Source organism: Narcine bancroftii, chromosome 8, assembly GCF_036971445.1.
Source record: "Narcine bancroftii isolate sNarBan1 chromosome 8, sNarBan1.hap1, whole genome shotgun sequence".
Lineage (NCBI taxonomy): Eukaryota > Metazoa > Chordata > Chondrichthyes > Torpediniformes > Narcinidae > Narcine > Narcine bancroftii.
The window spans coordinates 131055869-131068813 of NC_091476.1; the positions used below are offsets into that span (position 1 = coordinate 131055869).

At 40.1% G+C, this 12945-nt stretch overlaps 1 protein-coding gene across 2 annotated transcripts in view; it reads left to right on the forward strand.

Moving 5' to 3' along the window:
* nkapd1 (NKAP domain containing 1) overlaps nt 1-11984 on the forward strand; it is a 14115-nt gene extending 2131 nt beyond the window's left edge. Inside the window, exons 2-6 of one of the 2 annotated variants that reach the window (XM_069894888.1) lie at nt 230-311; nt 647-729; nt 2796-2948; nt 7175-7228; nt 10158-11984. In XM_069894888.1, coding sequence (XP_069750989.1) covers nt 243-311; nt 647-729; nt 2796-2948; nt 7175-7228; nt 10158-10680 — 882 coding nt within the window. In that variant the 5' untranslated portion in view covers nt 230-242 and the 3' untranslated portion in view covers nt 10681-11984. Of the gene's footprint in view, nt 1-229; nt 312-646; nt 748-2795; nt 2949-7174; nt 7229-10157 lie in introns of both variants that reach the window. The other variant, XM_069894887.1, reaches the window with a different exon arrangement.
* The last annotated feature ends 961 nt before the right edge of the window (nt 11985-12945 follow it).

A 12945-nucleotide genomic window follows, 5' to 3' on the forward strand; every position in this document is an offset into this window, starting at 1 on the left:
TAACTTGGTACATCACTGTAGAAGCCACTTCAATTATGAGGTTAGTTTGAGGATGTAATTCCTTGATTAGTAAGGGTGTCAAAAGTTACGGGGAGAAGGCAGGAGAATGAGGTTGAGGGAAAAACACATCATCCATGAATTGAGTGGCAGAGCAAATTTAATGGACTGAATCATCCAATTCTACTACATCTAATGTGATCCAGATTGATACTGTTTTTTCATTTATTAGGATATAAATCACAATGTCTCGAATTCCCATGGGTAAAGTTCTTCTGCGAAATGTTATGCGCCACACTGATGCACACAACAAGGTAAATTTGTCCCACTTCTCTTTTTTAAGCTGAAATCTGTAGCAAAGAAAAACTCTGAATTTATAGTAAAGTCAGCACTCACATCGTTGTATAAAATTGATGCTATTAAACTGAAATCCAGATTTTGCTGTCATTTACCTTGTGGCAATTGTTGAACTTCAATCAATGTCAGTGTGGAATCAGTGACATGAAAGGATCTTCAATATTTTTAAACACTTATTCATAGGATGTGGGTCTAGCTGGCAGAGCACAAATTCTGCTGTTGACTCAGCCTGATGTCTTCCCAGTTTCAATGAACTAGCGAGGGGTTCAAACTTTCCTTTGGCTTTCTGCAGATTCAAGAAGAATCAGAAATGTGGAAGATTAGAGAAAAAGAGAAGCAAACATACAAGATGAGATTTCTCCAACAGCAGAGAAAGTATGTGAGCTTACCAGGGTAAGCATTTTGAAAAGTTAGTCTTGGATGGGCTTTTTCTGTCTGTGGAAGCATTGATAATGCTCACTTGGATGAGGAGATGTCCTAAAAATCTGATTGTAATTTTTGTCAAAATGTTAAATGTAACATTGCCTGTTTATTTTTCCTAAAAGTGTTCATGATATTTTAAAGTTTAGAAAAGCTAGGGAAAAGGGAGTAGATCACTCAAAGCTCAAAATAGTTAATTAGAGAAATAAACTATTTTGATGGGACAGTATCACATCAGTTGTGGATAAATTGGGATTGAAACTTGGCTGGCCAAAGTGAGATTGATTAGGAGGGAACTGGTGAGAAATTAAACCAGATTGACCAAAATGGTAAAGAGTAAAATAAAGCAGGAAAAAGAGCACATCATAGAAGCCAACTTGTTAGCACAAGTGAGAACAAGGCAGATTACAGATAGATCAGAGAGAAAAATTGAAAGGAAATAAACGATGGAGTAAGAGAAGATGAGTAAAGATCAATAGCAAACATCGAAGCGAATCCAAAAGTATTTTATTACCATGTGAAGAAGAAAAGGATTGTAAAAGAGAAAGTGACATGGATATATACAGTGGAAAGCTTAGTTTTGTGTTGCTAACAATGTATCTGAGTGTACAAAGCACAATTTCCAAATAACCTTGTAGGTTTAGTAGGAGGATGGCAACTCACAAGATCACAAGAAAAAGGAACAGAAGCAGGCCATTTGGCCCATTGAGTCTGCAACTGAAGTCCATGCAGACAGACCAGTTGAATGTGTTTCATCTTGAATCAAAAATGAGATGGGCTTCAGGAAAGGAAACCTACCATCTTTAGTCAGAACAGCGACTCATAACCTCTAATAATGACTGTTAATTGATTGGGCAATTTGTGATAGACTATAAAAGCCAGCATTTCCCCTGAGACTCAAATCCTATGAATTTTTAAAAAATTTAAAAATCTGAAATAAATCGAAAAAAAACTCAGCAAATCGGGTAGTATCTGTTAAGAGAGAATAGTTACAAGACAGAATTTGAAACTTAAAAATGTCACCCCAAAACCAAGAGTTGTCTTATACACCAAGGATAAAATCTGAACCTGAATATCCTGTGGTTCAGAGTGTCCCCCATGGCGATGGAGAGCAACATAAAACACTTGAATTACTCCTTTGGTCCTACCACAAAATATTTTTCTACTGAAACTTGCGTTTGGGAAGTTGGATTAATAGTAATGTTATATTAAAACATTATAAACCTGTATAACATAGCTTAAAATAACAACGCATCAAATGAAGCTAACAATCGCCATTGGCAACAGCTGACAGGGTTTCTTGAAAGGCTCAAGATTTCACTTCTTCATAAACAGCAGCACTCTTTCTGGTTGAACATTAATCTCCAGTTACCGTAAAACTCCACCGTGGCTCCAACCGATAAACAAAGGAAATATGAAGCTACTTTTAAGCTACTGAAAGTGGTATATACTCAAAATCCTGTAAAAGAACTAATGGCTAAGTGATGGCACTACTGTTTATGTTACACCAGCTTGTAACGTTTGATGCTTATGCTAGATAATTGACTATATTTTGCCATTACTTTAAATGAATTGACTATATTTTAAATAACCAGGATTGTTGCTTAGTGTGCCTATCAACTGGTCAGTGGGATGGATGGTAAAGGACTATTGGGGCAGGAAGCGCTCAGTGGCAAGTGCTAGTCTTGGGGCAGTCTTATACAGTGAGTATAGCTCAACACTTACATATTAAGTGGAAATTCTGGTGGGGCGGGGGGTGGTGCTCATCTTATACGCTCAGTCACCTTATATGCCTACATTTTAGGTAATTGTTTGAAGTTGGAGACCCTTCATGTTAACCTTGCTTCTTTTTCCAAAGATGCTGCCTGACCTGGTGAGCGTTTCCAGCATTTTCTGTTTATTTCAGATTTTCAGCATCTGCGTTTTCTTTTGATTTTCAGAAACAAATGGAAATGAGTTTGGTGGTGGGGACCAAAATGGGAAAGAATAATTTAATTACATCCTTACTGTGTCCCTGCCAGGAACCGAATGCGATGTGATGGCTATGATGATGAGGAGGAAGAACAAAAGGTAAATGCTGCAGCGCAGACGGCTTTCACCACAGCACAGGATGAGCGGGACAGCAGATACTGGACAAGGAAACTGTATGAGTTTGAAGCAAGTGACCCAAACAGGTCTGAGCCTTACCATCTTGTGTTGTTGTTTAAAGTTGAGATCCTTGGGACTATAACTAGTTGGCTCAGGCTTGTGTCCAAGTGCACAAAGAAAATTTAACAGCTTTGTTTGGAGTGTTAGATGATATTAATGAGCTATTTTCTTCATCTATTTATTACAAACCCTCTAACTCCCACAACTACCTGGATTACATGTCATCACACTCTGTCCCCTTCTCGCAATTTCTCCGTCTCCACCCTATCTGCTCCCAAGATGAGGACCCTCTGAATGTCTGCCTTCTTTCACAAACAAGGCTTCCCCACCATTATTAACTTGGCCCTCACCCGCATCGCCTCCATTCCTCACTCATCTGCCCTAGCCCCCCACGTTCCTAGAAACAAGAGGTACAGGTGAAGTGTTGCTTCACCTGAAAGGTCAGACCGTGGTGAAGGAGCAGGTATTACACCACCTACGACCACAGTGGAAGGTGCCAGGGAAGGTGATTGGTGGAGAGGGAAGAGTGCACAAGTGAGTCACGGAGGGAGTGGTCCTTACGGAAGTCTGAGAAGAGAAGGAAAAATGTGTCTGGTGTGGGGTCCTGTAGTAAGTACCAGAAATTCCTATGGATAATGTGTTGGATGCGGAAGGTGGTGGGGTGGTGGGTGAGGATGAGGGAGATTCTGTGTTTATCGTTTCTAGGGATGGGGGGGCTAGGGCAGATGAATGAGGAATGGAGGAGATGCGGGTGAGGGCCAAATTAATAATGGTGGGGAAGCCTCGTTTGTGAAAGAAGGCAGACATTCAGAGGCTCTGGATTGGAAGACCTCATCTTGGGAACAGATATGGTGGAGATGGAGAAATTGAGAGAAGGGGATGGAGTCTTTGCAGGGGACAGAGTGTGATGACATGTAGTCCAGGTAGTTGTGGGAATTAGAAGGTTTGTAATAAATAGATGAAAAAAATAGCTCATTAATATCATCTAATACTCCAAACAAAGCTGTTAAAGGATTTATATAGAAGTAATTAAATTCAATCAGAAGTTGAAACTAATGCAGAAACTGAAAGCTGAGGATTATTCTTGGAATATTGTTAATCTAATAGAATTCATGAGCTATGACCCACGTTTTTCTTAAACATGGCTTTTCTAAAATGGTAGTCCAACATTCCAACCATCACTATCAGAGAGTTCTGCCATTTGTACCCTCCAATTTGATTGTTTGATTCCTCTTTGGAAATGATGAGAGGGTGGGTAAGCTACGAAGCAAGAAATTAACAAATTAATCTTTGACATTGACTGGCTTGTCACTTGGTGATCAATTCTTCCAGGTATTGTTAAAATCAGGCTCTGCTTTGCTAGAAGTTTGCTTGATTGATCAGCAAATTTTGTGCACAATTGATTTGTATAAAATAGCCTCCTTCTTCTCCATTGGCAAAGAAGAATCATCAAAAATTACCCTTGGACAATGTTCTGTGGATATACAATAAATACATGTTCAGTTAACGTTAATTATTTTTCTTACTCATCATTTGGGAAACACTCATCTGGCAAAAGTGCATTTGTCAACCTGTTCAAAGCTGTCACTGAAAATTTTACTCATCACCTTTAATTGGCCACCTGTTGGCATTTCACTCTGGGGGTTCCATGTTAATTTGCTTCTTGACTAATACAGACTCTTGGGCTAAAAGTGGGCTGGTAGTTAAAGGGTCTTATATTTCAATAGCATCTTTGAAAATGTCCTCTTAAATGGATAACAAAATACATTTCAGCAAGAGAGTTCTTGAGTTGTTTATGGTCATGTGTACCAAGATACTGTGAAAAACATTACCATTAGTGGAACAGATAGGGCAAGAATCAAAATGAAAAGCCAGGAGATAGTATTAAAGTGAAAAGTACAATTAAATAGTGCAAGGCATAATCTTCTATTGAGAGGCCCATCCAAGATAATAGTAGAAAAGAAATTCTTAAATCCGGCAGTGCACGTTTTCAGGCTCTTGGCCACCAGGAGTGGGGAAAAGAGAGCGAGATCGAGTTGGGGTGGGTCCTTTAATATGTTGGCTGCTTCTCCAAGGCAGTGGGTGTTGAAGATGGGATTGAATGAGGAGGGGAGGTTGGTTTATGTCATTTCTGAGTCACACTCACAACTCTGCAGTTTCTTACAGTCTTGGGCAGAGCAGTGTTTGGTACTGCGATGCAACTGAGCAGCATCCTTTTCATGGTGCATCTGTAGAATTTGGTGACGAACACTGGGGGGTGTGCTAAATTTCTTAGGGCTTTTGAGCAAGTAGAAGCATTGGTGTGCTTTCTTAGGATTAATATGATTAGACCAGGACATTTATTTATTTATTTATTATTTTATTTACAGCATGGTAGAAGCCAAATCTAGCCATATAAACTTGTGCTGTTGGATTTCACCCAAATTAACTACAACCCTGTACGTTTTGAAGGGTAGGAGGAAACTGGAACACCAGGGGAAAACCCAAGCAGACATGGGAAAAACTCCTTACAGTCTTGATGTTAGGGGGCAATACAGGGCCGAGGTGGGCAGAGATTTACAAACTCCTTACAGGCAGCGCTGGGTTCAAACCCAGGTCGCTGGCACTGTAACAGTGATGCGTTAACCATTTTGCTAACCATGCCACCCATGGGTGGTAATATTTTCTCTGAAGAACTTGAAGCTTATTTCCATCACAGCACTATTGATACAGGCTAGGGTGTGTGTTCCACCCTCCTTAATGAAGTCAATGACCAATTCATTTGAATTGCTGACATTGAGGGAGAGGTTGTTGTCCTGATACCATGTCTCGAAGTACTTCCTATAGTCTGTCTCATTGTTGTTTGAGATCCAGCCTACAATGGTGGTATCGTCCACAAGCTTTAGCTGGAGTGGGGCACATCATCATGAGGGTATAGAGAGTTTAGTAGGGGGCTGAGTACTCTGCCCTCCAGGCGTCTGTGTTCAAGTTTATAGTGGAGGGGATGTTGTTACCAATTCTCCAATCCTCTGGCTTTGCCCAAGTCTGCAGTCCCTGCTGGTAGACACCCTGTGCATGATCGACATCCTTCCATTCCCTACCTTTTCATGTGCCTCGTAAAAATGGTGGTTTCTGTTTTGACCATCTCCCTGACAGCATTTTTCTGGCACTAAGCACTCTGTGTAGTAGTAAAAAAAAAAATAAAAAAAAAAAAAAATAAAATAAATAAATAAATAAATAAATAAATAAATAAATAGATGGATAGATAAATAAATAGATGGATAGATAGATAGATAAATAGCAACTGAACTAAAAACTTAGCTTTGCCAACCTCCTTTAAATTTCCCAGCATACCCCCCCCCACCTCCCCTAAACACTGCCTACTATTATTTAACACTTCCACCCTGGGGAAAGGCTCTGACTGTCTTCCGCATTTATGCTTCTCGTCATGTTTAAGAGGCAGACGTCAATTATTTTATTTGGCATCATAGTCAGCACAGACGTGGGTGAAGTTCTTGTTCCTCTAATGCACTGTACTCTGTTCTATAAGACATCAGTGTCTTCTCCTTTTGATGCTAATTTGTTTGAATTCTACTGTCCCATCCTTGAACTCTCCAACTCCATAGCAACCCACAAGAATTTTTGTTCGTTTCAATGAGATCACCCCTTTTCCCCTAAATTCAAGAGAGTTACAGGCCCACTCTGTTTAATCTCTCCTCATGTGACAGATCTGCTCTCCAGGAATCAGACTTTTGAATCTTTGCTACATTTCCTCATTAAGACCTCATCACTATTGACTAGTTCTGTGTACAGTTTGCCATTTTGATCCCTCATCGACCACTATGCTTTCCTGACAACTTCCATGCCCATAACATAAAATAGAATTTGCCTCTGTCTTGTGTAATCACATCCTTCATGTTGTGTAGCAGTGAAAAGTGCATGAAATGTGATGTGGTGATAGCATGAATTGCTGTTTGTAATGTGCAACAGTAGCTCAACAACTGAGCTCAACAGTAGCTCAACTACTGCAGGGCAGGTTTTTTTGTATACCTCTCATCTACCTGCCTGCTGCATCCAAGATTCCTGTCCATTGACACTTGGCAGTTAGCAGTCAGACACGTTGGGGGAAAAGAGTTGAATGTCTGAAAACTTGAACATCAAACTGCTTTTATGACATTTCTCAGTGTTGTCTGTTAATTGGGACTAATGAAGAGTTCATTAGCTTTGTTATTATTTAGCAATTAAACTGTCTTTTCTGGGTTTGTTTGTTTAGATGGGGCCACAGTGGCTATAAGGAACTTTACCCAGAGGAATTTGAATCAGAGAGGTACGTTTTAAATCTCATTGGCATAATTAGAAATATGACGATATAATCCTGATACAGATTCAGCTCTGTAAATCAGGAAGGATTGAATGTTACTCCCTCTCCTGGTTTGAATATGATTTTTTAAAATTCTGGGCTATGGGTGAGATGTGAAAGTACATAAAATAGGCCATTCTGCAAAAAATTCTCCCAATATTGAAAAATCTATTGATCTCTGCTTTGAAGACGTGATATGATTGAAACTCCACAGTCCTTCTGGAAAGATTCATCTCCAAGTGAGGGAAGAAATCTCTGCCCACCTCAGCCCTGTATTGCCCCCTAACATCAATACTGTAATTCTCTAGACCTAGACACCTCAGCCAGAGAACCCACAAGAATTTTGTTTGTTTCGATGAGATTACCCCTTTTCCCCTAAATCCAACAGTACAGGCCCACTCTGCTTAATCTCTCCTCGTGTGACAGATCTGCTCTCCAGGAATCAGACTGTTGCATCTTTGCTACATTTCCTCTGTCACAAGTACATCCTTCTGTAGGAAAGATAAGCAGATCTTGCACGACATTCCCGATGTAATGCTTTGTGCAACTGAGGAAAGACATCTTGTGCTAGAATCTTCAGTTTGCTCTCCTCACTTGCAGTACTTCCAGATGGTCTGAATGCTGGCACATTCTTTCACTAAAAAAATTCCACATGAGTGATCTTGCTTTGTTTTATATTTTAGCCATTGTCAGTGGTGGCCATAGCACATTTAAGGGGACCACGGTCTGAAATCATGATTTTTTTTTTTTGGTGTTTTATTTACTCTGTAGGAGAGAAGTATGGAAGAAACCAACTAAACGACTTTTTCATGGGGATGGTGGGGTTGGGGGGGGGGGGGGGTGGGTGGTCCATAAACATTGAGAAGGGTCCATAGCCAAAATAGGTTGAGACTGTTTTTTTTTTTTTTTAGACCATCATCTAGGTTCCTGCCCTTTCATTTAATGTCTGTAATTCCCAGAAGGTTGAGTGTACTCCTCTTGGGTCTCTGCATCATCAGGAAATGTGGCTATATTACACAATTTCCCCCACCAAAATCACGGATATGAACTATGAGTAGCCACACTTCCAGCTCAGTCTCTGTACAACCTCACTTCGTCACAGCCTCGCGACCTGAAAATAATCCATTACTCTCTACTGTGTTCTGCCTGTTAACTAATCCTCAATCCATGCCAAAAATTGCTCTCTAATTTTGACTATCATCTGTTATCCATGAACCTGTGAATATCCAAATTCACCGCATCCACTGGCTTGTCGAGTAAATTAGGTGTAGCCTCAAATCCTTCATCAGATTTGTCAGAAACTATTTCCCTTTTCACAAATCCACATTCAGTCTGCCCAATCCTGATATTTACTTCAAGCCTTGTTACCACGAAATCAATAGATTCCTGCCATTTTCCTCCTAAAGATACTTGAGCTAACTGATCTGTTTTCCCCTTTTTTGTTACCTCATCCTTAAATTATAGATTATATAAATTATTTCTCTTCAAAGCTGCTGTAGAGCCTATGAACATTTGCATCCTTGAGCACAAACCAATAATGATGCCTTGAGGATGAGAGAATATCAGAGCTGTCTTTGTTGTATTTTTCCCTAAATATGAAAAGTTATTTAGGGACAAATAAGATCAGAAATAAAATCAGAAAGATTTCAATCTTTTTATGAATCACATTATTAATTGCAGACTGCATTGATCAATCAGATTTCCAATCCAGCGATAAAATTTTGCCTTGTGTCCAGTGAACTTCAGCTCTATATTCTGTTGAACCACTTGGTGCTACTGCAAGCTGTGGCCTCTCATTTGTCTCCTTTACACAAGCACTTCTTCCCACTTGCTGCCTGGGCCCAGCTGGGTTTTCGCTCATCCGCTCCCTCTTCTGACTATTTTGTTTCCTGACGGTCATGCCAGCATATTGCTCACTTGGCATCAGAATTGACTGTTTTCCAATTGTAGTTTTTGCAATAAAAGATGCAGAATAGCCATCAATTCTCCAGTCTGCCATGCTTCACTTGCAGTCCCCCAGACATGTTTATATCTGGAGCAAATGGAGAGTTAGTCTATTTAAAATCCAATTAATGTTTGAATCCTTTTTAGATTTGGAGAGTTGCCAGAAGATTGGGAAGTGGCAAATGTAACCTTGCTATCACATGGCAATTAGTTTAACATCAGTGATCAGTAAGGTCTTGGGTACAATAATCCAGAGAAAAGTGAAGTTTGCATCAGTTAAGGAGATACATCACCGGTTTGTAAATAGACTTCTTGAAGTAAGAGAGAAACTCGATGAGAGGGATGCTTCGGATGTTGTCTGTATGGATTTTAAGAGAGGATTTAACAGAGTACCCAGAAAATCATAGTTAATAAAACTAAGGCTCCCAAGGAGGCAGGATCAGGATGAGCTTTTGTCAAAGTTGATGGAAGAGCAGAGAATTGTGAGTTATGATCAATGGTTCTTTCTCAGACTGAAAGATGGTTGGCCTGGTGTCTCCAAGGGGCAGTATGATAGCCATTCATATTTATTTTGACGTGTACTTGGATCTCAAAATCTAGAGTGAAACACCAACATATCTGCTGCCATCCTACAAGGAGGTGTGGCAAGCAGTGAGTTCCAGCTCATACCTGCAGTAATAACCTGGAACTTCCTACCCGTGTGGACGGTGAAAGTGGAACTTATCCACGATTTGAAAAACTGAATTGGTAATTGCCAGAACTAAACTATCAGGCAAGAGTGGGTGATTAGGAAAAAACAGAAGCATTGTACAGAAGGTGAGCGTGGACTCAATGGGCCAGATGGTGCAATAAAGCCTCAATGACGCCAGACTACTACAGGGTTTTAGCATGTGTGCCTGGTTATAAGTAGTTAAATTTTCTGTAAGAACTTACCTTTATTTTAAATTTGCAGTGACCAAAAGGATAGCGAGGATCACACTGCCAATGGGGCAGAAACCACGCACACAAAGCCTTTGAAATCTACTTCACGGAAGCGCAAACGCTCAAGTAAATCAAGCAAGAAGAAACGCAAGAAGAAATCTAGGAAAAAGGTGAGACAGAAGAAAAGCTTACAGAGTATCAATTCTTCTAGTGACAGCGAGAGCTCAGCAGAGGAGGGCTCTGATCAAAGGAAAAGAATAAAAGCCAAGAAGAAGCATCGCCAGAAGGCAACAAGGCGACAAAAGGAAGTACCCCTAAGCTCCTGTGAGAGCAGTTCATCACACAGCCACATCTCCGACACAAGTAGCAAAGATGACAGTGATTCCAAGGCCTGGCTGGATAAAAGGAAGAAGAGAAGAAGAAAGAAACGGCGGCGAAAATTTCCCGAAGTGAAGGCCGATGAAGAAAGCATAAATAGCAAAAAGAAGCGCAAAAATTGGAAAATTGCACACAATGATACGTCAGACGAGAGTGGAGATGATGAGCTGAATTAGAACTGTTGTTAGGAAGGGTTGTCAAGGAACGTGTTTAAATTGTGCGAACCTAGCATTGAAGTCAGACCAAGTGCATCATTTGGTTTAACTGACAATCTAAAAATGACATGATGGAGGTTATGAATAAACCTGTTGCAGAACACGGTGGTGATGCATTATTCCAGCCAGCTGCTCCAGTTAGCTGTCAGATTGCTGGTGCCTTTTCCTGAACATTGAACACAAAAGGACCAAGGCGATTGGGCACATACAAAACAACTGCATATATATAGCATTAAATGCAATGACCTCTCAGCTCCACAGATGACATATCAGGTCACCATCATGGAAACATCCTGTTTTTATTGTGTGTGTGTCATTGAAATGCAGGCAAATAGGAGCAATGTCACACATTAGAATCTGATTTGGATTTCCATCACTGTTTGCTTTCTAAAGACCTGAGTTATTAATAATGAAGGATGTGACAACCAAAGTGACTTTTCACCAGTTGTATGAATTTGTATTATCTCACTGCAGCAGAAGTGAGTTTGGTTGGCTTGAAGTGAAGTGAAATTAAGTTCAGAAAGAGAGGAACTTATCACCAGCCTTACTCCTGTAACTGAAGGAAACAACTCGACAGCTGGGAAATTCTGCTATAAAATGTTTTGACTGTACATTAGATTGGAAGAGCTTTTTTAAAATTAAAATTAGTGCTTAAATCTCCTTCTGATATTTCCTTTGATCTCATAGTGGAAAGCATTTAGAAGTTGCCCATGTCTCTGGATGCCCCTTTGTCGCCTAATAGTCAGATCCCATGATTGCTATTAACTTAATTGAATAACTTCTAGTTTTAGTCCAAAGTGGCAAGTTCTCGTGTAAAGCTGCATAATGTAGACTTCATGACCATGCTCTTCAGCTCAGCCCAATCTGATGTCCGGTGATGTATGTTAAATGCAATGCCAATGCAATTTAGCTTTAGAATATCAGCCTGAGGAATGCTGAAGCTGGTTGGGTTTTCCAACTATTCCCCTGGTTATAATGAACAAACTTAGCACAAATTAAGAGCGAGATTTAACAATTTTTCATCAAAAACTAACATTAGCCAGGCTTCCATGGAAAATTTCACACCACCTGTTCCTTTCCTTATACATGAATGGTCTTGCAACCTGGCTGCTCCTCAGATACTTTGCTCAGTGACTGTTCTATGTGTGAGGTTGTGCAGACCAGATGAGCTGTAAGGTTCACAGCCTTGTAGCCACTGATTGTGAAGTAGGAAGCAGACTTTCTGTTTGGTATGTCTTGAATCAATTAAAGTTAGTGTCTTCTAACTTTGTGAATGTGTGCGATTCATTCTTCTAAAAATGAGTCCCATGCAGTGATGGTGTTAAATAAACCCAGCCCAGACTTTACTGGGTTCTGATTGGGAACATTTATCAGGAGGTATTTGATCGTGACATTTAATGGAAGTTGATTCCTTTGAATTAAAAACAGTGATTGGGAGCAGCTGAGAATGTGCATAAATCTCAGGCTCCATCTGAAGAGTATTATTTCTACTTCTGGAAAGTATAAACTCTTTCTATTCACTGATACTATTTCCCAGTAAATATTTTCTGCTCTGAAGTGTCGATGGATATATCTTAACCTTGCATTCTGGTAAGCATTGTTCATGAAAGAGTGGAGTTTTGTGGAACATATTCACTGCCTGTACTGAGATAAGCAGGTTTTCAAGGATTCTGATCAATGAGGGAGAAAGGATACAAATAAGTAATATAAAAGATTAGCAAAACAATAAGATTAAGATACAGTATAACATTAACCAGCAAGCCTCATGCTATTCTGCTTGCTGGGACTCCAGGTTACCACGGCTGGCTTGGATTCCTGGGCATCAATCATGATTCTTGTCTGAGGAGTGGTTCCAGGAACTTGTTCACGGTGCATACTGATACAGAGAGCCTGCGCTTCTTTCCTGATCTACACATACTAATTGGCTATAACTCTTAAAGCTAATACATTCTTAGTGAAAGACAATTCTTACATTGTTAACTGAACAAATCTCACTTGTCCTAAAAATATCAGATTGCATTCTTTTATCTCTTGCGTCTCCGGGCTCCAAGCCTCATGGACTCCTTGAATCAGCACCTTGTCTTATCTTCCCAGTTAACGTGCCTGCTCATTTTGAGGACTGAAATGACAGCTCCATGATAACTGGATCTGTTACTAACCATCTCATTACATTCCACCCGCTGGAGTTGTCACCTCATGGATCCCACATTTCGCATTGGTTCTTGC